Source organism: Natator depressus, chromosome 9 (genome assembly GCF_965152275.1).
Source record: "Natator depressus isolate rNatDep1 chromosome 9, rNatDep2.hap1, whole genome shotgun sequence".
Taxonomy (NCBI): Eukaryota; Metazoa; Chordata; order Testudines; family Cheloniidae; genus Natator; species Natator depressus.
In genome coordinates, this window is record NC_134242.1 from 65,803,976 (window position 1) to 65,830,596 (window position 26,621).

Consider the following 26,621-nt stretch of genomic DNA (forward strand, 5'->3'; position numbering starts at 1 on the left):
GGCATCTTCTTACTCAACAGAACTACTCTCTAATCATTTAGTCCTGTTTACTTAGAATTGCCAACACAGCCATTGTGAGGACAGGGAACCAATCTAATGCAAGAGAGACTGCAAGCGAAGAAGAGACCAAAAGGGATGCAGGGATGGGAGGGTGGTCCTGAGCATCCTGAGGTAAAGGCTGTTTTGCCTCCTCGATTTATTACTTTCTTCCTTCTTCCATGCAGAAGAATCAGAAAAGGGAAGGCATGGTAAAGGTGACTGACCTACCTGCTCTGTGCTTCCAGCAAGGAGAGGAAAAAAAAAAAAGATAAGGAGAAGGAGATGTAGGCATAGCTTTTGTAAATCAGAATAATGGATGGTTCTCTTTCTAGTTCCCGCATCTCTAGATGGAACCATAATAGCTCAGTGTACCATCATGACCTATAGGGAACAGTTGACTAGATTACTAGGCAGGATTGCTGTCAATTGTATTTGACTAGTTGCAGTCATATGGTTGACAGCCTTCCCGATTTAAAGCAGTCCCTTGACTGACGGCCCTTATGACTAACTCTACAGTGTATTTTCTGCTGTTATAATCATCACATAATAGTACCAAAATAACACTACCTTTAAAGCACAAAGCTAATCATGTAGTGGTAAAAACTATGTAAGAGAAACAATTAGACATTTTAATGGCAACTTGATATGTGGAGGAGGAGAAGTGATTCAAAAATAAAGTTGGAAATCAGGAGAGAAGAGAAAAACAAAGAAACAAACAAGGCAGGCTTGTTGGGCTAAGTGCCCTTTTCCAAAGCACGGAAAACATTTTGATAGTAATCAATATCTGTAGCTGCTCACAAAGCAACTGAGAAAGGTCAGCCACTGCACCATCCCATATTGCCTCCCTTATAACTTCCTTTCTTCCTGATGCTAAGGGATAACGCAATAACAACTTATTCATAGGGAACATTTTGCTGAAAAAATCATATGTGAAGATGAACTGCAAGACTCAAGGGAATTTTCTATTATTTTGCAGTCACTGATATGCTTTGATCACGACAATGAAAGTTAGTTTTTGGCCTAACATTGACTGCTTGGGATTTTAAAAAACTCTAATATCTTGTCATTTATTGTCATAACTTCTGAAAACCTAGAACAAATCCCACTAGGAAAAGAAGTCATTTTTTGGACACATTTCATTTTTAGATGAGACAAAAAAAGCAACATCCCCAAAATGTTGTTAAAGATTAATTTATCCATTTAGGCCCTTTTTAAATTCGCTCTGGAAGCTTATGTCTTATTAAAACTAATTGACACATGTATCTTGTTTAAACTAGTTTTATTCTAAGTTCCTATTATTAAATATTATTTTTCTGTTCTCTGCAATATATGTTTAACTTTTGATGAAGATAACAATTAGAGAAGAAAAAATATGTATATCTGCTTCTGACCCAAAGTAACCATAATCTGCTTAAAATAGCAAAAAAGGGTTGGTGGCTATTTTTCACTCAGAAACTAATAATCTAATTATCCTTTTTTAAGTACTCATTGAAACTATTCACTCTACACTTCTCTGAAGAAAACAACATGAGTTTGCCAGTGAAACTAAATATCTTGGTAACATTAAAGTAACTTGACTTCAGTTGTGTTATTCTTGTGTAAATTATGTTGAAGTCAATCGCTGAATATTTGTATGGAATGTTCACAGGAGACATTTAGAACATATTTTTAACTTCATTTAATTTTGACTTTTCTTTTCACTCCACCCTTAAGAACATCCTGATGGGCTATTTGTTTAGCCAGCTTGGAAACTTACTAAATGAGCCATGAAACCCTGGAATAGTGTAAAGTTGGAAGGGAGTTATCAGTGGCTGTGAACCAGAACACAGCAACATACGACTGGCTATACCAAAGATCACTAGTCTATTTACTTCAGTATCCTGTTTCTGACAGAGAAAGATATTGTAGCGGAAAGGGAGAAAAAAAACAGTAGGTGGACAATTATGTAATAACTTATACATCAGGCAGTTTCTTCCCAACTGTAACAGAGTGCTAGGTAGGAAACCCTGAGCCAGTTCTCTGTTCACAGCAGCTCCAATCAGGCATAGCAGATTGGAGCTTCCGAGGCAGACCTGTGCCTAATTTGTGGGTGGGGTAGGGCAGAAAGGCTAATTAAGCCATTAGCCAGAGCCCACAAATAGGCACAGGATGGAAATGAAAAGGGGGAAAGCAGGCAGTAAGAGAGAGAGAGATTGCTCTCCCCCTGCTTGTAAAGGCGCTAGGTATTCTGTGAAGGTAGTGGGACTCAATAATAAACAAACTGCACAGGGTGTTGAACCAGCACAAGGGTCTCTGCATGGTTTGTAGACCGAGACAGATGTGGGATCGAGGCAGCCCTGTTACACCAACCGCATTGTTTATTGTTTGGCTTATGTCCTGGAACATGAGGCGTTATACCCTTTCCAGTATATCTGTATATAGTCTCATTTAGGGCTGTCATGCGATTAAAAAATAATCACAATTAATTGCACTGTTAAAAAAATAATAGAGTACCATTTATTTAAATATTTTTGGGTGTTTTCTACATTTTCAAATATATTGATTTCAATTACAACACAGAATACAAAGTGTAGAGTGCTTTTATATTTACTTTTTATTACAAATATTTGCACGGTAAAAAACAAAAGAAATTGTATTTTCAATTCACCTAATATAGGTACTGTAGTGCAATCTCTTTATCATGAAAGTTGAACTTACAAAGGTCGAATTATGAACAAAAAAAATAACTGCATTCAAAAATAAAACAATGTAAAACTCTAGAGCCTACAAGTCTACTCAATCCTACTTCAGCAAATCGCTCAGACAAACAAGTTTGGTTACATTTGCAGGAGATAATGCTGCCTGCTTCTTGTTTACAATGTCACCTGAAAGTGAGAGCATTTAATGTTCGCATGGAACTGTTGTAACCAGCATCACAGCATATTTACATGCCAGATGTGCTAAAGATTCATATGTCCCTTCATGCTTCAAGCACCATTCCCGAGGATATGCATCCATGCTGATGATGGGTTCTGCTCGATAATGATCCAAAGTAACGTGGACCGATGCATGTTCATTTTAATCTGAGTCAGACGCCACCAGCAAAAGTGGTGGTTTGGGTTCTGTAGTTTTCTCATCTGAGTGTTGCTCTTTTAAGACTTCTAAAAGCATGCTCCATACCTCATCCCTCTCAGATTTTGGATGGTACTTCAGATTCTTAAACCTTGGGTCAAGTGCTGTAGCTATTTTTAGAAATCTCTCACTTTGCAAATCTTTGCATTTTGTCAAATCTGTAGTGACAGTGTTGGTAAATCAAACAACATGTGCTAGGTCATAATCCGAGACTGCTGTAACATGAAATATATGGCAGATTGCAGGTAAAACGGAGAAGGCATACAATTCTCCCCCAAGGAGTTCAGTCACAAATTTAAATAATGCCCTTTTTTTTAAACGATCGTCATCAGCATGGAAGCACGTCCTCTGAAATTGTGGCTGAAGCATGAAGGGGCATACAAATGTTTAGCATATCTGGCACTTAAATACCTTGCAATGCTGTCTACAAAAGTGCCATGAGAATGCCTGTTATCGCTTTCAGGCGACATAGTAAATAAGAAGCAGGCAGCAGAATCTCCTGTAAATGTGAACAAACTTGTTTGTCTTAGCAATTGGCTGAACAAAAAGTAGTACTGAGTGGACTTGTTGGCTCTAAAGTTTTACATTGTTTTGTTTTTGAGTGCAGTTATGTAACAAAACCCCCCCTACATTTGTAAGTTACACTTTCACGATAGAGATTGCACTACAGTACTTGTATGAGGTGAACTGAAAAATACTAGTTCTTTTATCATTTTTACAGTGCAAATATCTGTAATCAAAATTTAATATAAAGTGAGCACTGTATTTTGTATTGTAATAGAGATCAGTATATTTGAAAATCAAAACATCTAATTTTTTTTATACATTTCAATTGGTATTCTATTGTTTAACAGTGCGATTATTCGTGATTAATTTTTTTAATCACAGTTAATTTTTTTGAGTTAGTTGCATGAGTTAACTGCGATTCATCGACAACCCTAGTTTCATTATGTACATAAACGTAGAATTCTTTTTGAACACTACTGAATACAGGAGAAATTCTTAGGACATCTTCTGTTCTCCTCTATTTGCAATGTGGCTTTCATCTGGACTCCTTGCTATTATAGATAAGAGTGGTATAGCATTCTATAGAGCTTCAGCTCTAACCTGTTCAGGTTTCCACTGGCTTGCACAGGCTAACGGTGAACACCATATCTGGGATATGGAAAACATTACTATCTGTCATGACCTGGAACAGCTGGAATGAGAAAGTTACCCACCTTGTGCAATAACGTAGGTTCTTTGAGATGTGTGTCCCTGTGGGTGCTCCACTTTAGGTGTTCGTGCACCCATGCTCGTAATCAAAGATTTGTGGTGCCAGTGCCCGGCTGGGTCGCATATGTGCAGTCCCCATCTTGCACCGCTTCAGGCAATCAACTGGTGCTGTGCGAACAATCCCACCTCTGTTCCTTCTCTATTGGAGAGACTAAGTGATAAACTCCGAAGTGGAAGGGAGGAGGACCCACAGAGGGACACATCATCGAAGTGGAGCACCCACAGAGGGACACATCTCGAAGAACCTATGTTACTGCACAAGGTGAGTAACTTTCTATTCTTCGAGTGCTGTCCTTGTGGGTACTCCCCTTTAGGTGACTTCAGAGCACTGCCCTCCGGTAGGAGGAGGGGAATTCAGAGTTGAAGTCATGGCAGAAGACAGTGAGTCCAAAAGAAGCATCAGATGTTGCCTGTTGCTCTAATGCATAATGCTGTGTAAAGATATGGGCTGAGGTCCAGGTTGTAGTGCTACAGACATCCATGATGGGTACGTTGTTAAGGAAAGCAATGGAGGTCGATAGGGCTCTGGTGGAAGTGTGCGGATCCCCATAGGAGGTTGTCGGTCACATTGATGACAGCATTGTTTTATGCAAGCAGATATCCATTTGGAGAGCCTCTGTTTGGATATGGCACTCCCTTTGGAGTGTTTAGTGATGGAAACAAACAGTTTGGGTGATTTACAAAATGGTCTTGTTCTGTCTATGTAAAAGGCCATTGCCCGCCACACATCGAGAATATGAAGTGTGGACTGCCTTCTATCCTTATGAGGCTTGGGATAGAATGTCAGTAGGTAAATGGCTTGGTTCAGATGGAAGGCTGAGATGACTTTTGGTAAAAACTTGGGGTGCGGTCTCAGGGATACTTTATCTTTTAAAATAGACAGTGTATGAGGAGATCTGCCATGAGAGCACACAACTCTCCTACATGTCTGACAGATGTAATTGCCACTAGAAATGCCACCTTCATATAATATTGAGCATGTAGCCATGGGTTCGAATGGGGAACTGGTGAGGGCCTGAAGGACTAGGTTGAGGTCCCATGGTGTAGTAGGATCATGTAGTTCTGGGTAGATGTTGGTGAGGCCTTTGAGAAAATGTTTGGTGAGTGGGCGAGCAAAGACAGAGTTGATCCACTTTGTGGTGAAACGCTATGATAGCGGAGAGGTGTACTCTTATTGATGGAAAGGCCTGCCATTTTACGATCTAAGAGGTAGTCTAATATTAAGGGTAAGGAGGCTGAAACGGATACCATCTGCTTTCGTTGGCACCAGGCACTGAATTGCTGGCACTTGTGTAGGTCCGTGTGGCGGGCAGTTGCTCTACTACTATTTAATAATATGTTTTGTACATCTTCTGAGCAGGTCAACTCAGATCCCTTGAGCCATGGAGGAGCCATGATCTCAGGTGGAATCTTTGAGGATACGGATGCAGGATGTGACCTGCATCCTGGGACGGCAGTTGAGGCAGAAGCGGGAGCATGTGTGGTGGATGCACTGCCAGCGGGAGAAGGTAAGGATACTAGATTTGTCAGGGCCATGTGGGGGCTATTAGGATTACTGTGGCTCTGCCCTGCCTGATCTTATGGATCACTTGAGCCAGGAGGGTAGGCATATAAGAGGAGAGCATTCCACTCAATGAGAAAGGCGTCGCCGAGAGAATGTGTACTAAGACCTGCCCTGGGGCAAAACCTGGGGCATTTGGCATTTCGCACGGTTGCGGAGAGGTCTATTGTTGGTAACCCCACTCTTGGAATATGTGAAGTTGTATAATTGTTGTTGAGCTCTCACTCATGTTCCTGATCGAGTATGGGTCTCCACCTGCCTGACTTTTTCTTTGTGAGAAAATAGTGGAAATAAAATACCCTCCATTTGTGTCTTGTTGGAATGGGTTCTACTGCTCGTAGATGTATGAGGTGGATAACCTCCTGACGCAGTAGATGTTTGTGAGAGGGATCCCTGAAGAGAGACGGGGAGGGAGGGTGGGTAGGGCGTTTGAAAAGAAAAGGGATGGTGTAACTAGTTTGTATGATTTCTAGCATGCATCTGGTGGATGTGATGGTTTTCCAGATTGGATAAAATGGAACTAGGCAATCTCTGAATGGTCATGAGACAGTAGACGTCTTCAACACAAAAAGGCATGGGGTTCTTCGGCCCTCAACCAAGGCTTCAAATTTGTTGCCCCCCTGTCGATGGCTGCAACGCAGCTGCTGGAGGAGTAGGCTGTCCTCTCCTTGATAGCCTCTATTTGCGATCCTGTAACTCGTACTGCCATTGTTGTTGTGAATATGCAGTGCGGCATAGTAACTCCACTGTCTTTTCTTGGATCTAGAGATCGGAGTGTTGCCTGTGAATCTTTTAGTGTATGGAGAGAATCGTCAGTCTTTGACCGGGGATTGCATTTCCCTAAGGAAGTTGGAGAGATGGAGCCATGAGGCCCTTCTCATCACCACTGCGGTCGCCACTAATTTTGCAGCTGTATCCACAGAGTCCAGTGCAGCTTGGAGAGTTGTTCTAGAGATGAGCTGTCCCTCTGATACAAGTGCTGTCAATTCTTCTTTTATATCTTCATAAATAAAGTCAATAAATTTGGAAAAAACTTCGTGTAATTGCTGTAATCATACTTTGCCAGAAAGGCCTCAGAATTGGCTATCCAGAGATGTAAGCCTGGTGGCCAAAAAGGTCGAGACTTTTCCAGTCCTTATCATAAGGTGTTTTCTTGGGCTGCTGTTGTCTGCCACATTCATGGTTTGCATTGATCATCAGTGAATTGGGTGTTGGATGGGAGAAGAGGAACTCTGTCCCCTAGGCTGGCACAAAATATTTTTTGTCAGACCTCTTGCGGGTTGGAGGAGCAGTTGCAGAGGTCTGCCAAATGCTTTTGACAGGTTCCATTATTGTATAGTTCATAGGTAAATAGATTTGGGAAGAAGAGGATGTATTCAAAATGTCCACTAGTTTGTGCTTTGTCCCATGGACAGAGGTGAAAGTAAGCTGGTCCAGTCCGACTGTACCGGCTTCCCCAGGCCGGCGATTTAAAGCCCCGGAGTGGCGATTTAAAGGGCTCGGGGCTTTAAATTGCAGTCTGAGCCCCGGCGCTCTGGCAGCAATTTAAAGGGCCGGGAACCCCAGGCCCTTTAAATCGCCGGCCTGGGGAAGCCGGTACGCCGGAGTCCTGAGCAGATTTAAAGGGCCCGGGGATTTAAAGGCCCTGCCCCTTTCGGTTGAGGCCCTGGACCCCCACCCCCGCCGCTCAGGACTCCGGCATACCGGTAAGTCCTTTAAGTTACTTTGACCCCTGCACCTTTACCTCTTCCACAGAGATGTCCAGAGAACTCACCATCCTTGTATGCTCACTGGGGTGAAAGGGACATAGGTGAGCCCCAGGGTTGGCTGTACCATTGTGGATGTCTGGGATCAGTATAATACACCCCCTGAGGGGGTCCCATTTTAGATGGCTCATGGTGGGCAGGAGATTTTCGAGGGGAGTCTATTTGCCCTTCTTTGTCCTCCTCCTCATCGCTCAAAAAAGGTGGAGCGGAGTGTGATGGAGTCGTAAGAAGACTCGGTGCAGAATGTGCCGGGGACACGTCGGTGCCGAGAATGGGAGAGTCACGTGTAGAACTGGATTAAGAGTTCTTTGTGCCGTAGGAACTGCTGTGGTGTCTGCATCATCTATACCGGAGGCTGCATGACAGTCAGTGCTGGGAGCTGTGGTCTATATGTTGGCACCACTGGCTGTGCTGGTGGGTGCACTGAGCATGCAGTGGAAGGTCGAAGAGTTAGTCACAGTCTGCACCAGTGCCATGCCACTGTGTGCTGATCGCGGCTTTGGATGCATTGGAGTTGAGGCATGGGGTTTTGATTTCCCCATGGCGCCTGTATCTGAGCTGGCTCTTTTAGAGCCCTTAGCTCTCGGGGTACCGGCAGTGCCAGATGGTCACGCTATCTTGGCTACTGGCACAGCCAGTGTGGTCAGCGCCGATGCTGTTTGACGTTTTCTTAACGGCACTTCTTGGCCGATTCCTGCATCAGGGATGTGACTACCTGCTTTTTGGACACTTTTTTAGTGGGGTGATCAGACGCCTGGGTGGTGGAGGAGGGACCCTTGTCAGAAGCCATGGTTCGCGAGGCTTGTCCAGGTGGGGTCCGGGCTTCAGGCTCAGATACCGGTCTGAGAGACTTCTCCATGAGAAGGTGTTTTAGTTCTAAGTCTCTAGCCTTTCTTGTTCAAGCAGTTAACTTGTGGCAATGAGGACACTTCTGTGTTATGTGTGTTTCTCCTAGGCAGCGAACACACCGAGCGTATCCATCTGAAACTGGTATGGAGAGACTGCAGGTGAGGCAATGTTTAAAGCCTGGGGAACCAGGCATTCCCATCAGGAAAGGCTTTTGCCCCCAGAGAGGCTAACTATTCTAAAGGGTCAACTGAAACTTAGCTTGTAACAAATAATAATAATAAAAATACATACTTTCTTTTGCTTATGTTTTTTTATTTTTTTAAACGAGGCAACAGGGACAAAGAGAAACTAATTCACTAACTATCCTAACTAAATGATTGTAGTAAATAGGCTAGAAGAACTAAGTAGCGAGGCACTGCTAAGTGCTCCAACTCAAAGCCAAAGGCGGTAGAGAAGGAACTGCGGGGGGAGAGGGGTTTTGGTTGCACAGCGCCAGTTAACCGCTCAAAGCAGTGCAAGACAGGGACCGTGCATGTGCGACCCAACCAGGCACTGCCACCACAAATCTCTGATTACGAGCGCTGGGGCACACAAACACCTAAAGTGGAGCACTCAAGGGACAGCACTTGAAGAAGAACAGCTTTTTGTCTCTCTCAGTACATCTCTGCAGACCTCTTGATAGGTGGCCAGGGTTTTGGGGAGTACGGACATTCGCTGAACGTTCACTGATTGTTGGTAATGTAAGGAGGCTGCTAATAAAAAATCTGGGCTTGAACTGGATAACTGGATGGAACATATAGATAGTGATGTGAACACCTCAAGGGATATGTCTTCGTACTGGGCACAGAAATGGCGCACCATCTCCAGAGCACCCATTTCCTTCTCCAGCTGTGGCCCAAGGGGGGTATCCCAACTGGTGTGTGTTTCTGCCTGCATGCATATCTGCGCACTGGGAAGAAAGAGGAGGACGACACAGCTGGCCCTGTAGGTACTAGGACCTACAACAGTACCCTGGATCATGAGGACTTATTTGCTGGGTAACAAGTTAAGTCTCAGGTTTTAAATTGTTTAACAAAAATTTCGGCCACATGTATTTAATCCTTATTCTTATTGAGATGTCTGAAGAAGGAAGAGCTGAGTGGCACAAGGCAAATAAATCATTTATTACTGTCTTCTAATCTCACCCATCAAGGTATTTCCATAGCCTTATCTTTAGCCAAACGACTCTTCACTTAAAAGTGAAAGATTAATGGTGCAGTCTGGAATTTATAAATCTGAGAAGAGTCTGGGAAAAACTTTGATTTCAAGTAAATTCTCAATTCACTACACTCCCGCCACACTGCAACAAAATCTACAAATAAATATATGTATTTTTGAGTGTTTATGAAAAGATATAGATATCCAGATCTCTAAACAAACAGAGAACACTAGCAGGACATGTCGCGCAATAGATCTACAAATTGAAGTGCCTTGCAGATCCAGAACTCTGGAGAACCCTTCTCCCTCTTCTGGGAGCAATAGTATCCATGAAGCAACTTACTTTAACTCCCCATATGTGGTCTTGAGGAAAGAAGGGAAGAAACTGAAGAGAGGAGGCAGCCAGAGACTTGAGCTGGCAGGAGCAGATGAAGAAGCAGTTTAAGCAGCAGTTGTCTGTCACTGATGATGACATCAGAGTGCTGTGTACAGTTTAAGCCAGGGTTGTCTGACACTGATATCATCAGGCTGTTTTGTACAGTTTTGACCCTGACTGTTCTTATAACAACTTGAATAATGGAGAGGAGATGACACAAAGCTGGGAGAGGTTACAAGCACTTTGGAGGACAAGATTACAATTCAAAATGATCTTGATAAATTGGAGAATTGGTCAGAAATCAAGATGATGAAATTCAATAAAGGCCATTGCCAAACCACTGTGTTTAGGAAAGACAAATCAAATGCACAACTACAAAATGGGGAATAACTGCCTAGGCAGCACTCCAGCAGAAAAGGATCCTGGTATTATAATGGATCACAAATTGTCATAACCATATAGCTAAGGGTAGCTTAGAATTCCTCCTTACCTGTAAGGGGTTAAGAAGCTCAAATAAACTGGTTAGCCCCTGACCAAAAGGACCAATGGGGAAAGAGGATACTTTCAAATCTGGGGGGAGGGGAGAAAGGCTTTGTTTGAGTTTTTTGTTGTGTGTGTTCTCTGGGGAAGCAGAGAAACATCAGGTCAGAAAACGCCTTCTCCTAAAATCATCCTAAAATGAGTCTCAATATTGCAAAAAGAGTAAGTAAATAAGGCAAGGCGCGTTAGATGATCTTTTGTTTTTAGCTTATGAATTTTCCCTATGCTTAGAGGGAGGTTTATCACTGTTTTTTGTAACTTTAAAGTTTTGCCTAGAGGGGACTCCTCTGTGTTTTGAATCTAATTACCCTGTAAAGTTACCTTCCATCCTGATTTTACAGAGGTGCTTCTTTTAATTTTTTTTCTTTATAATAAAGTTCTGTTTTTTAAGAATCTGGTTTACCTATTTGGTTGGTATATTATTCTCAAGCCTCCCCAGGAAAGGGGGTGAAGAGGTTTGGGGGGATATTTTAGGGAACAGGAATTCGGAGTGGTCTTTTTCCTGAATCTTTGTCTAACTCACTTGGTGGTGGCAGCATTACCCATCAAGGACAAGGAAGGATTTGTGCCTTGGGGAAGTTTTTAACCTAGGCGAGTAGAAATAAGCTTGGGGGTCTTTCATGCAGGTCCCCACATCTGTATCCTAGAGTTCAGAGTGGGGAGGGACACAAATTGAATATAAGTCAACAACATTATGCTGTTGCAAAAAAGAACAAATGTCATTCTGGGATGTACTAACACGAGTGTTGCACGTAAGGGACAAGAACTAATTTTTTGCTCGACGTGGCACTAGTGAAGCCTCAGATGTTGTACTGTGTCCAGTTTCAGACTCTTCACTTTAAGAAAGATGTGAATAACCTGGAAAGCACCCAGAGGAAACCAAGAACAACAACAACAAAAGAGGTTTAGAAAGCATTATACAAGACGAAACGTTGAAAGAACTGGGCATGTTTAGTCTAGAGGAGAAAGCTGAGGGGGAATAGTAACAGACTTCAAATATGTAAAATATTGCTATAAAGAGGATGGTGATCAATTGTTCTCCATGCCCAATGAGGGTAGAAGAAGAAGAAATCAGCTAGGTTTGCAGCCAGGGAGTTTTAGGGTAGATATCAGGAAAAAAAAATCTAACTATAAAAATAGTTAAGAATTAAAACAGGATATTAAAGGAGTGGTGAAATTGCTGTCATTACAGGTTTTTAAGAAAAGGTTACACAAATGCCTGTCAGAGATGGTTTAGGTATTCTTAATCCTGCCTCACCACGGGGGATGAACTAGATGACCTTGAGGTCCCTTCCAGCCATGCATTTCTGTGATTCTCTCTCCTGTGCAGATTGGCTGTTTACTCCAACCCCCTTCCATCCAGTCTCTTCACCTCAGCCTTACTCCACCTCTCCTCCATGCTCCCGTCCTTGCCTTCTCTCACTTGCCCTGTCCTCCCTCCCTTTTATGGCCCCTCTCTTTTTCTTTTTCTTTCCATTTAGCTAATTCTCTTCCAATACAATCCCACCAAAGGATTTAAACAACAAGCTCTCCAAGCCCCACATCCCAAAAAACCATGAAACTAACATGATGTTAGTTAACTATCAATGTTAATTCTGCTTGTGTTACATCCTTTCCTCCCTAATCTTCATCTCTCGTCTCTCTTTAGACTTAGAGCTTGTCTACAGAGACATACACAGTTTGCAGCAAATTGGGGTGTAAATCTATCCTGTATTAGCATGCTGCACACTAAGTGTCCATCTGGACTCTGCTGCCACACACAAACAGTTCATAGACTCATAGACTTTAAGGTCAGAAGGGATCATCATGATCATCTAGTCCAGGGACAGGCAACCTTTGGCATGCGACCCACCAGGGAAATCAGCTGGCGGGCCGGGACAGTTTGTTTACCTGCAGCGTCTGCAGGTTCGGCCAATCGCAGCTCCCACTGGCCACAGTTTGCTGTCCCAGGCCAATGGGGGGTGGGAAGGTGGCCAGCACATCCATCGGCCCGTGCTGCTTCCCGCAGCTGCCATCGGCCTGGTACAGCGATCCATGGCCAGTTGGAGCTGCGATCGGCCGAACCTGCGGACACTGCAGATAAACAAACTGTCCCGGCCCGCCAGCAGCTGTCCCTGGTGGGGCGCGTGCCAAAGGTTGGCGATCCCTGATCTAGTCTGAACTCCTTCACATTGTAGGCCACAGAACGTCCCCTACTCACTCCTGTACTGGATCCCTAACCTCTCATTGTGTTAATGAAGTCTCAAATAATGATTTAAAGTCTTCAAGGTACAGAGAATCCACCATTTACACTAGTTTAAAGCTTCAAGTGACCCATGCCCCATGCTGCAGTTCCTTAGTACACTTCAATCTACTTCCATTTCAAAGTAGGGTAGATCAAAGTACACTAAGGAACTGTTAGTGCAAAGCAACAGCATCCAGATGGAAACTTTACCCCAGTTTGCTACGGACTAAATGTCTTTCTAGACAATCCTTAAAGGACCAGATTTTTACATAGAATATGCACCTAACTCCCATTAGTGCCAAATTCCCTTTAAAAATAGTGCCCTAAGCTCACTGGGGCAGGTATTGTCTATTACTTCATGTTCGTGCAGTGTCCAGCACAAAAGTGTCCTGTTCTTGGTTGGCCTATAGGCATTGCTTTAGTTTTTATTTATTATTTATTTTATTTATTATTATATTTAAAGGAAAAATCCATAAAACCTGACTTTAGCATTCCAATATAATACTGTTGGTTTTTACACTGGACAGCTAATAAAATTATGAAACAGGTGAGGTTTATATTTATGGTAAATTGTTAAGGTCAAATATTGCCTTAGAAATACTCACAAAGATTTGTGTGCACAAATTTGAGGGCAGAATCATGTTTAAAGGGAACATAGTGCATATAGAGCAAGTATAAAATGTCTGCCAAAGTGAGTGATTAAAATAGTCTGCACAGTTTTTATTTTTTTGTATTCAAGAAGAAACATTTGTAAATGTGTGAATTATACACATGTATATAAAGTCAATCAAAGAATTATAGTGAAATTGGGATAAATAAATAAATAGGGCTGTCAAGCGATTAAAAAAAATTAACCACACTGTTAAACAATAATAGAATACCATTTACATATTTTTGGATGTTTTCTATATTTTCAAATATATTGATTTAAATTATATCACAGAATAGAAAGTGTACAGTGCTCATTTTATATTTATTTTTGATTACAAGTATTTGCACTGTAAAAAAATAAAAGACATCATATTTTTCGATTCACCAATTACAAGTACTGTAGTGCAATCTCTATTGTGAAAGTTGAACTTACAAATGCAGAATTATGTACAAAAAACTGCATTCAAAAATAAAGCAATGTAAAATTTTAGAGCCTGCAAGTCCATTCAGTCCTACTTCTTGTTCAGCAAAATGCTCATACAAACAAGTTTGTTTACATTTGCAGGAGATAATGCTGCCTGCTTCTCTGCCTGCTTCTTGTTTGCAATGTCACCTGAAAGTGAGAACAGGCGTTCCCATGGCACTTTGTAGCCAGCGTTGCAAGATATTTACATGCCACATGCATTAAAGATTCATATGTCCCTTCGGGTTCAACCACCATTCCAGGGGACATGCATCCACGTTGATGACGGGTTCTGCTCAATAACAATCCAAAGCACCGCAAAGCGATGCATGTTCATTTTCATTATCTGGGTAAGATGCCACCAGCAGAAGGTTGAGTTTCTTTTTTTAGGGTTCTGTAGTTTCTGCAATGGAGTGTTGCTTTTTTAAGATTTCTGAAAGCATGCTCCATACCTCGTCCCTCTGAGATTTTGGAAGGCACTTCAGATTCTTAAACCTTGAATCAAGTGGTGCTGTAGTTATCTTTAGAAATCTCACTTTGGTACCTTCTTTGCGTTTGGTGAAATCTGCAGGGAAAGTGTTCTTAAAATGACCAACATGTGCTGGATCATCATCAGACTGCTATAACATGAAATATATGGCAGAATGTGGGTGAAACAGAGGAGGAGACATACAATTCTCCCCCAAGGAGTTCAGTCACAAATTTAATTAACACATTTTTTTTTTAATGAGCATCATCAGCATGGAAGCATGTTTTTTTGAATGGTGGCCGAAGCATGAAGGGGCATATGAATGTTCAGCAGATCTGGCATGTAAATACCTTGCAATGCTGGCTACAAAAGTGCCATGTGAATGCCTGTTCTCACTTTCTGGTGACATTGTAAATAAGAAGAGAGCAGCATTATCTCCTATAAATGTACACAAACTGTTTGTCTTCATGATTGGCTGAACGAGAAGTAGGACTGAGTGGACTTGTAGGCTCTGAAGTTTTACACTGTTTTGTTTTTGAGTGTTTTGATTTATAAAACAAAATATATCTACATTTGTAAGTTGCACTTTCATGACAAAGATTGCACTACAGTACTTGAATGAAGTGAATTGACAAATACTATTTCTTTTATCATTTTTACAGTGCAAATATTTGTAATAAAAACAATATACTTTTTTATTTCAATTACAACACAGAATACGTATTTCCTATGTGGTTAAGACTACAAAATATCTAAAATGCTGTTGTAAAGTAAGCTAAATCCTGAATTTAGAATCAATGGGAGTTTTGGGTGAGCAGAGAATGCAGGATGTGGCACTAGGGGTGAAATTCAGCCTGCAATCAAGTCAATAGTAGCTTTGTCATTAACCTGAATGAAACAAAGACTTATTTTCAGTTGGTATTTTTGTCTCTTCGCTCTTCATTATTCCCTTTTAAAGTGACTTCCACACAGAAATGATAACTCACTATGGCTTTTTAAAAAAATATGAGGTCTTTCCCTTCATTTTACACCTTTGTCATGAGTTATGTAGTCTCTCTCTTTCCTTAGATATAAATGTAAAATTTTTTTTTGCTTGTTCTCAAATTTGTTTACAGTAGTTATAATATAATACACATATACTGTATTTTAATTATTCATTAATAAATGCAACGTTATTAGTAATGGTGTTAAGTTAATGCAGACTGGCAAAACAGGAAAAGAAAAAGTGTACTGGATAAAATTAACAACTGAAGACACAAAAGTTTTGCAGTCATTTCTTTTTATAAAGTGCCATATTACTCTGAAAAATGGATGTGTACAAATGCACCTTTATACTAAATAGATCTGCTTCCTGCACATGGGTACATTTACAGACAGATCTGCTGATTTCAGGAACAAAAGTGCCTTTTATTATTGCTTCTTACCATATTAGCATTTTACAGCCAGTGTTGCCAAGATGGAGTGAGCTGGACTCTATTCCATTTATTACCATCAACATCAAATCAGTTACATCCATGCAAAACTACTGAAGACAATGTGTTTCCCACAGGTGTTATGGGGGGAGACAGGAGGATTCATAATTTGAGAAGTGAGATAGAACGAGTGTAAATGCAGGCCAAGTCTGAGGCTTGCTGAGTCTTTATTACTAGAAATGACGACTGAGAAGGAAAGACCCCAGCTCAACTCTATGATCACGGGGGGAGTTTATAGGGGTTATATTTGAGATATCTTTTTTCTTGCAAAATGAACACCTTTGATATCAGTGAGAAAAACATGGAACTCCAAAATAAGATTCTTACAGAATTACTCTTCAGAGAAGAACCACATTTTATACATGAATTAATGACATTTTCAGCTCCTCCTGGATTAGTGAAGCTATAGAATAGTTCTTTTTATATATTCAGTTCAGTTGGAAAGGTCACAATTTTTTACATTTTTATTCTTGGCAGAGTTTAGAACATCTTATTTTAGTTCTCTCTTCTCCCAACTGAAAACACAAATATCACAAATTTTTCTTCCCACTAGTGGTAGAGTCCCCTCAAAAGCCACATGCTTTTGTAAAACTAGCCACTTGGTTTAAAACATCTGAAGAATAAAAGTCCAAACCAGTTATAATGTATTTTCCAGAAATTCACCGCTAAGCACTGAAGAGTAAAAAGACATTCTATGTCTAAATATCCAGTAAGTCTGAAGGAAGATTAAGTAGTAGGGTTTAAACAAAATAAAAATGGGATTTCTCATTGTAATGTGACTTCTAGGAAACGCAAGGGCAAATATCCAGTGAAGTCCTATATACTTTCATGGGAGTTACATACACACATCTGAGGACAGATTTTGGCCATAATGCTTAATCTTGTTCATCTGAATACAATCTCCAGATCAGCTAATTTTTCCCTAGCTATTGTATTATTTGGGTAGAATTACTTATTTCAGTTGCCCAAATTTAAGCTGCCACATTTGAAAATTTTAGCATGGGATTTCAGGAAAAATAGATGCACGGATATATCTCATTACACTTGCTTTTGTCCATGACCAATCTTTATACTGATGTGCTAGTGGTAATGTCCTATTATAGCAGCATTGCATAAATGACTTAGGAAAATGAACAATTTTAACTGTATTACAAATAATTAAAATGTGCTGTAGTTAAAGTTTAAAAAAATTAAATTATGTACTAAAGTTATGCTTTAAGAGCAGTTTGCATCTACTATACTGAAAATCCTGATAGTTAAAGAATTAAAGCTTGTTTCTGGCAATACGGATCTATTTGCTTTAGCTGTGTGGTAAATGGCTAAGTAGTACTGATAAGTCAAGGCAATTTGACTATTCCCTTGAGGCACAGTGTGATGTTCTGTCCATCTCTTTTCCCTACCTGCTTCCGTACTTACATGTTATTTTGAAAAAACAAAATTTCTTAAAAAAAAAATAAAAAAATTACGAGTCAGACACCTTGGCTGGCTGGGAATAATAGAATTTAGGACCCAAAGGAGCTTTGGGGGATTCCTTTAATCAGAGATAGAAAGCTTATTTTGAAGGTTTCTATCTTCTTGCCTGCTAAACTGCAATATTCTACTAAAAAGCTTAGTCTCTAGATTTCAGAATGATGCAAATGTCGGCATCACCAGTGACAACCATACAGGTTTTTTATTTTAATATTTTTCAAACATGGACCTGCCCAATTTCATGTAGTTTTTTTGCGCATGTGTTAAATGTGGGTGGTTTTTTTCTTCCTTGGTTTGTTTTTTAAACAGGGAGAACAACATTTTATATGCATACCTAAATAACCATCAAATCCAAATGTAATTTTATAAGAATTGTGAACTAACAGGTTGGAACAGGGGACTGCAAATCAATAGCTCTCGATGAGAAAATAATTCAATCTGTTTCTAAACTGTCGATTTACACCTGTCATTCTCTGTTATAGGATCAAAACACACAGTCTATTTTATCAATGAGCACTTGGGGGAAAAACAACACTGAAAAGTTTGAAGCAAAAAACAATAATGTTGTATCACTGTTTTGTTAGTCTTTACTTACCAAGAACATAGTTTGGAAGTTGCTCAGATCACCAAAAAATTCCTCTATACTTGTTGCTTTGGGATCAAAGGTAAAGTACTCTCCCAAATTCTCATATAACTTGGTCATGTTGTTATGCATGTTGGACAACTTTTCATACTGGTCTCGGGCACTCTTAGCAAAGCTGTAAGTTTGTGTTAAGGAAGATCATGCAAATATAACTATCTCAGTGTTAAAACAAACAACAAAATAGCACAAAAGTTAAATTATATTCTCATTTAATTGATATTGCTCTATAATCCAACCTGATATTTACTGATTTTATGGGGGTGAGGCAGAATTATATGTACTCAGGAACATTTCATCATTGGTTTGCAAACTTCCCCTTGTTATGGCCTCTCATTTAATGGTGAAAATCCTCCTGCTTAGTTACCTGAAAAAAGTAATACCAGACAGTATTAGAGACAAGATGAAACAATCCTGCCATAATGCAATGACTGCTGAGCCCCATTTTGCCTCTGTAATGTCCATGTGCTCTCCATGGGTGTAGGATTTTATATCCATTTGCACTGAATTGCATCTAATTGCCCATATCCACCTATTGAACTAATCTCTCACTTTGCGGTTTGATTACATCCTTCTATGTGTTTATTATAGCTCCAATTTTGAACACTGTTGAATTTACACCAAATACCCCCAAAATAAAGACAAAGTAGCAATTTAGGGTGCAGAGAGGTGAAGATTTTTCACTTTTTTTTTCTTTTAAAGATTAGTTGATTTAAAAAAAACTTCTTGAACTCCAAAGAGTTCTGGACTAGCAGGAAGCATCAAGCATAACGAGAGAAGCATTACTGCCTAAAGAAAGACTAGATGCTTTACAACTGTGGCAGAAGTGGCTTGCTGGACTACATTTGAGAATCACTACTTGAAATGTGCAACACTTACAACAATGAACATAAAAATAGCTAGTGAAAATTGATACTTTAAATTAACCCTCAAGCTGACAATAAGACACTCTCATTCATTTGAAGTTAGAGATTAAAAAAACAAACACACACTGTCCCTGGATGTGGTAGAAAACATGAGTGATATAAACAACAAAGAATTAGACATGAAATGTAAATTGTCAATCTCTCCTCAAAAGCAGATTGGGAATGAAATGGTAGGGATGTATATAGGACTCAAGAATGCACAGTATCTGCCCGTCGTTAAAATGTCACAAGTCTGTTGTATGCTGAAGTATATTGCACGTACTTATTAGTAACTGAAGAGGGGCTAGAAATCAAGTAGCGATCCACTTGACCTTCACAATAGTTTTCATTAGAAATTTGGTACAACTATCACTTCACATGGAAGGAAGTCATTTTATATGTAAACACAATATAATTTATCTTCAGAAAAACGTATCTGAGAATATTTAACTGTTAACACACGTTATTAAGGGAAGAATTAAGAGAGAGTTTCCCCATTGTTTTCCTCAAAGGTTATTAACAGCTTCAGTACACTTCTCTCTTTTGTTGTTTATTTTAAGATCAGGCACACACTACCTTTAAACTGTTAGTCCATGGTTAAACAAGTTCCTCTGACCCAGAACTTCAGTTGATGAAATTGCTGTGCTGTACATAAAAAAACCACCCAACCCACAAACCAAACAATCCGACAGAGAAGTAATCGAGTTGTGACACCCATGAATAAAAGGTAAGAGGATCCAGGCTGAAATTCTATTCTTAACATTTCCATTTTACTTAGGTATGGGTGATACCTCAAAAGCCTATGCAATCTTAGAAGCCTCATGCAATGCAATACCAAAGTGAAAAGATGCTCTATTGAAAACAGTTCTAATATTTTGCTTGAATTTTCCTTGTTTGTGACTAAGTGAGGGAATCAAACCCCTCACTTAAATACAGTATTCTAAGAACAACATGGAGAAGTCCATGCAAGAGAGACCACCTCTTTCTAGGCAACCTATTTTTCCAAATTATCTCAAACATATCAATTCTGTTTCATCTTTCTTTGAAGACTTTCAGTGGCTTTTAAGACAAATTTAACTGTAAATCATATGCAAATATTTTTTGGAAGGAGGGGAAATAACCAAGGAAGGTTTATTCCCTGCAAAGCTTGCTGGTACATCAAAGATATGTTTTCCTGCTGTATGTACATTACTGCTACAACTTAATGAGTGAGACACTCACAGGTTTGAAATAAGAACTGGATTTACTGATAAACTGTGTCCAACTTGGAGCACCTACACTCTTTTGGTCTAATCCTGGCAATTTCTACATTTTTAAACTTCAAAATCCTTAGTGTTATGCAGTATATAAAGTGTTACAGAAGAAAATAATTCCACAAATGTACAAACAGAAACATAACAACCTCTTTTTCTATCACTGACAAGATATTTTAGAGGTATAAGCAGTATATCAAAATGCTAGAACGCACGTTTCCTTACCAAAATAAACAAAAAATAAAATCACTATTACCTACAAAACAAACCAAAGCAAAAAAGAGGGGAAAATTGGTTAGATTACAAGGTGGATGAGACACTCACAAAGTTTGTTTACAACAGAAATCTGGGCATAAAAAACCCTACATCAAAGAAGCAAATGGGATATCTATGGTGAGTTTTTTGATTTTAGTGCTTATGTTCCACCGTGCCCTGCCTATACATTTATGTATAATTTTTATCAGCAAAAAATGACTAAGACAACTTAAACTACCCAAGATTTTCTTTATAAGGTCTTGAAATGTTCAGGTTGCTCTTTGTGTTTTGTGGAGTGCTACATAATGTTTTTTCCTGCTAGCTTCTAAAATCCATTGACATAAAAAAAATATAAACAGAAAGATGGGGGAAAATGTGCATCTTAATGTAGTGTGAACTAATCACATTTTAAAAATAGGAAAAACTTCCATGCTAACCCTACACTAGAGGGTATACTTTTTTAGGTACATATATGTCAGCAATGCCTACTGCTTTCCAATTCAGTTGTCCACAATCTACCCACAGTGGAGCTTGGATGGCTACAAACTCTCATTTTACATAGGACCATGGTTTGGAGTAGCTCTGTCTCCACTGAAAATTAGGATATACACAAACGAATAAGAGGCTGGCATTTATGATGCATCGGGGCCTAGCACATTTGTGGGCAGCAATGGCACATTCCTGGATTGAGGGTTTCACACAGCCTAGAGAATTTCTTATTAAAGCCTGAATTACCTTTGCTGATACACACATTAGTGGCTGCGAGCCACTGTCCTGAACAACCTACTCAGCAAACTTCTCTTGGAAAAAAAATATATGTTAACCTACACAATTTTACAAGTTCCGTCTATCCTCCCCTTAAGAAAATAAGCTGTGTGAGGACTGTGGGAATGGAATTCTTCTTCCTCCCATGCAGTGGGCAGGAAAAGGGACACTTCTGCAGCCACAACAACAGCCCTTGTGCTTCAGTAGCAGCCATGGTCCATGGAACCGCCTGCCATGACGTTTGACTCTTTGCACAAGGCTCTGCTGAGTTCCCATTCATGGCCTTTTCTTTATCTGCCTACCCAAAAGTGTGCAGTGGAACTACAGCACTCACTCTATGTTTTGGCCATTGTGTTGCTGTAATGGAATTTCAAGGGCATATTTTTACCATGAGATAACTTATCACCTTACAGAAAATAAAGCAACATATTAAAGATATGAGGAACGACAAAGTTACTTACATTGTTATATTCCCTCAAAAATTAGTGTTATATTAGCAACAAGCATAAATTACCTTAAAATACTTAAAACCAATAAAAAATGTTATCACCAAAAAAGTGAACTTGCATGCATCATTTGAAGAATAAGGAACTGAGATGCAAAATCTGAGAATACAAAGCTATTAAAACTATAGATAACGGTATTGTTATGATAACTCAACAAACTCCTGTTTCTAATACAGCCTTGAGGTTAAAACCTGACTCCACTGAAGTCAAAGGAAGTTTTGCCATTGACTTCAATGTACTGCCTTTTGCCATTGACTTTCAAGTTTTACCAACTTGACTGTTAAGATTATATATTTTGAAGATGATTTGACAAGCAACAAGTGAAGGGAATTTTATTTGCAAGTGTCTCTGCTTGTCTATACCACAAATTCTTTTGGGTGGTGCCCTTTTCCACTCTATGCTACTTTCCCATGGTAGAACACTGACTGAGGTTAAGCATCTTCTTTCTAGAAGTATGCATGAGCTTTAAGCATAGTGTTCCTGTAGGAAGACAGCAATGGAAACTTAAGTTATTGCTCATTTGTAGAGGACCGTTGTAGGGTTTATATGCCATCTCCTTAAGCACAAGGATGATAACTAACGACAACCAGTCATCCATTTTGTCTGGTTCCAGTAAGGTTTAAGGATGTTAAATACACCTACCTACAACTGCAACGTCATGTTTAGTATCATGTCAGACAAGTGGCATACCTAGCTACCTCTTTAAACATCTGGGCTAAGGACTTTTACAGCTCTAAGCAAACTGTAAAATGACTACTTCCATGAATGTTTTGGGTCCATGAAGTGGATTTTTTTTACACACAAAAGCTTATGCCCAAATAAATCTGTTAGTCTTTAAGGTGCCACCAGACTCCTCATTGTTTTTGTGGATACAGACTAACACGGCTACCCCGCTGATGGATGTTTTGCCGTCTTTGCTGCGGTCTTTGCTAAATTTTCAGCCTTGATTTTGCTAGGTTTTTAGACAAATTCCACATGTTCCACAGGAACATGATTTCTATTTTGGGGCATGTTAGGAAAAGAGGGTATTTGTTTCATTACCGGTTTCATTTCTTAGGCTAGAAAATACTCCACCAAGCTAATAACACAACAGTATCCGATTACCATCTATGTAACATTCCATACATTATCCACAGTAAAGCTTTGAAAATTTTATTTTATTAGGTCACAGAAAAAGAGCTTAGTATATGCATTTTATACACCCTTCACTCTACTTCCTTTTCTCATTTTCATCTTACTACAGATGGCAACTGCTTTTAAATCAGAGTTTGAGAATTTTTGAGCACCAAATTGGAATGTTTGAAGCGGCATTATTTTAGTCTAGAATAATAACAAACAATAATAATAAAAGAGATGATTTAAAAAGCCATCTGTTTCCTTCTAATTTTCAACTACACTTAACCTTCAGACAGAAAATAAAATAAAAGGTTCAGTAATAGAAATGAAAAAAACCCAGTGCATGTTATTAGATAATATAGTATTACTCATTGCATGACTTCTCCCCAAATAACTCTAAAGTAACCTCAAATATAAGCATTCAGTTAAACAAGCCAAACAAGAAGAATGTTCTCTCTCAAAGCTCTAAGAGGTAGGCAAGTGGAGCTTCCATTAACAGATTATTCAGCTGACTAGGACCTTTTACTTTAAAATGTCATGTGTCTGCTACATTAGTGTTTTCCCTCTGGAGAAACTGCTCATTTTTAATCAGTTGAGCTGCCATATTAAAAGTACTGTCTGATTCTCTTGTTACTTTTTTATTTGAGCATAAGCTTTCGTGAGCTACAGCTCACTTCATCGGATGTAGCTCACGAAAGCTTATGCTCAAATAAATTGGTTAGTCTCTAAGGTGCCACAAGTACTCCTTTTCTTTTTGCGAATACAGACTAACACGGCTGCTACTCTGAAACCTGTTACTTTGACATGGAAGACCAACACGCAGGCAAACAAGTCAGTGTTTAGACACAGAAAGATATATAAGTAAGGCTACGTTTATGTCACGGAGGTCATTGAAGTCACGGAATCTGTGACTTCCAGAGACCGCCATGACATTCTCTGCTTCAGCTCCAGGGGCTGCAGGACTCTGGAAGGGTTCCAGAGACAGGCGACAGCAGCGACAAGGGGCTCCCTGCAAGGTTCCAGTGACAGGTGACAGACTCCTGAGGGGGCCCTTCCAAGGGTTCCAGTGATGGGCAATAGTCTTGCGTGGAGGGAGGGGGACACCTCGGGCGAGTGGCTGGGGGTGTCCCATTTTCTCTTTGGGAAATATGGTCACCCTGCAGTTCCCAGCCACCATGGGAAGAGGGGTCCCCCCAAAAACTTCCAGCTTCCACAGGGGGAACCCCACAGCTCCCAGCCACCACGGAGGCAGGGGAAACCATGGAGCTGCAGCAGCAAAAGTCACAGACAGGTCATGGCTTCTGTGAATTTATATTTATTGCCCAGGACACGTCCATGATTTTTACTAAAAATATCCATGACAAAATCTTAGCCTTATATATAAGGAGTTGTGAGGAGCAAATTAAATTTAAGAAGAGTATGTGTTGGAAAGCGTGGTGAGGAATCCTCAGTATTAAGAATATGTCATTCTATAAAACTAGTAATATTTGGTGAAAAGAAATGTTCAGTCATTTGGTCAATGAGCTTCAGACCTGGAAAGCTACAAAATGACTATCATTTGCTGGCATTTTACCAAAGGCCTGAAGAAGCTCACTAAATTAAGCAACTGATAGATATACATGCCACACTATTGCATACTGTCAAACATAAGAAAACAGTTACCACCCAGTGAGCACAAAGTGTGATTCTGAATCGCTATATGCCTGTGGTAGGAAAAATCACCTCTGCTGCCTTGGGGTCTCTTGGTTTCTATTATATAATACATAAATCAGAAATGGGGATAGGGAAGTCAAGTTCAAAGAACAAAAATTGAAGGTCCAGCTTTGAGGGGAGGCCGACTTCAAGTTCAGGATCGCGTTCCTAGTTTTCTAAATCTCTCTGCAATTTGGGTCTGAGCTGCCACATCTTCAGTAACCCTGACATTGCATATTTGAAAGAATGACAGGGATAATCAAAGCAAGTAAAAGATTGGCAAGAGCTGGAGACAGAGCTTTCACAGTAGCCTGTCCATGTTCACAGAACTCCCTTCCTGAAGAGATCAGGAATCTCACCAATTTCAAACCTAAACATAAGACCTATTTGCAATGCCCTAGGTCTGTCTCAGCAATTAAACAAAACAAAAATCTGGTAATTTGCCTCTCTCCACCACAGATTGGAGGTGGGATAGAAAGAACAATCAGAATTTTGGTCACATTGGCTGGGAATGTGAAGTGGTGCAATGAACAGAGATCAGAGTACGAGCATCTTTCCTTCCCCCTCTGACCAGCCAATGTAATAGCAGAAGGGGAAAAAGAAGCCCAGCAGAGGCCCCAGAAGACCCCATCCCTGCAATAACAATTAAAAACAAAGTTACTCTGATAGCTCCTCACAGCTACTTGTTATAGGAGACTCTGAATTAAAAGAATGAAGTTAGAGACATATTCTATTGGGAGATTTTCCTTTTCACACTTGTTTTTTTGAAGTTTGTGGTTATAAGAAGATATGAATAAGTGCATCTTAACAGAGGTGGGCAGGAGGCATTATACTACAGATGACTATGCAATTCCCAGTGAAAAGCAAAGCACCACTGAGGAGGTAAACTGAGGTCTGTGAGGAAGTAAGGTGCAAGACTTCCTGCTCCTAAAATATCTGCTGTGGCAAAGTTCTTGCTCTACTGCCTGGAAAACAAAGAATCAAAGAGCTAACCGGAGTAAATAAACTGGCATTGAGATGAAAAGGTAAGCAACAGTCAGTGTGGGATTTTTAAGCAGCACTGGCAAAAATAAAGAAGTCTGATTTTTTTATCCACTATTTGCCCATTCATTATGTTCAGAATGTACTTGCTGTTTGAAGGCTTGTCACGGTACAGAACATATATGCCTTAAACATATTTTGGAACGGTCATAGGAAAACATGGAACCATTATTAAATATGGAAAATACTACTTTTTGTTATAAATCTTCAGAGGGTTTCTCGCGAATTTGTGCAAACCTGCCTTTATGGATCCACTAAAGACCTGTACATGTCCAAATGTCTGCTTTGTGGTGAGGGGAAATAAAGAAAACAACTCAGTACAGGGACTGGTTGGGCATCATTCCTCCTGCCCCTCCCCTGCCAAGTTAGGAAAGGAAGCATATACAATGTCAGTGCTGTTAGTAGGTGAAAAATATTAAGCACCCCACTCTGCATTTGGCAGTGTTTTGTCAATTTGTTTCATTATCACTGTTTGATGGCAAACAATGCTATACAACTGAAAAGTGACTACCCCCCAAGCTGGAAAATAAGTGTGTCATTACACTTCAGTTTCCCTAAGGAAACCTAATAATGAAACAGCTTTGAGAGTTGTTGCTGGGTTTGAATATCTGATGACCTGTTTGCTATTTCTAAAATATACTTTAAACTCGTATAGCTTAGGAACAGAGTGAGGAAATAGAATAATGGCTCTTCTGAAAATCACAATCACAGAAACAAAAAGGCAAGCTAAAAATTCATTACTTTTGGATATATTTTGTAATGACATAGTATTACAAAAGTTTCAGAAGTGCGACAGTGCACAATGTTAGATTAGAGTTTCAGCCTGAACTCCTACTAGCTTTGCTCTGGAGTTTTTATATCACTCCTTTGCAGCTATTTAAATATTTTTGTGGTTTCACAGGTTCTCTTTTACTAATATGAGCTGCAACATGCAAGCAGAATAATTAGTGACAATAAAACAAACAGAGAGAAAGCCAGAAAAAGA

General features: G+C 39.9%; 1 protein-coding gene and 1 long non-coding RNA gene across 4 annotated transcripts in view; one reads left to right on the forward strand and one right to left on the reverse strand.

Annotated features, from left to right (window-relative positions):
* The window catches only part of LOC141994230 (uncharacterized), a 355,183-nt gene extending 348,298 nt beyond the window's left edge, over positions 1 to 6,885 (forward strand). Inside the window, exons 3-4 of the long non-coding RNA XR_012641047.1 lie at positions 5,786 to 5,933; positions 6,753 to 6,885. This is a non-coding gene — a long non-coding RNA (uncharacterized LOC141994230). The remainder of the gene's footprint in view (positions 1 to 5,785; positions 5,934 to 6,752) is intronic.
* DIAPH2 (diaphanous related formin 2) overlaps positions 1 to 26,621 on the reverse strand; it is an 807,400-nt gene that overhangs the window by 191,390 nt on the left and 589,389 nt on the right. For all 3 annotated transcript variants that reach the window (XM_074964437.1, XM_074964436.1, XM_074964435.1), the window contains one exon: positions 18,059 to 18,222. In XM_074964437.1, the coding sequence (XP_074820538.1) occupies positions 18,059 to 18,222 (164 nt within the window). The remainder of the gene's footprint in view (positions 1 to 18,058; positions 18,223 to 26,621) is intronic.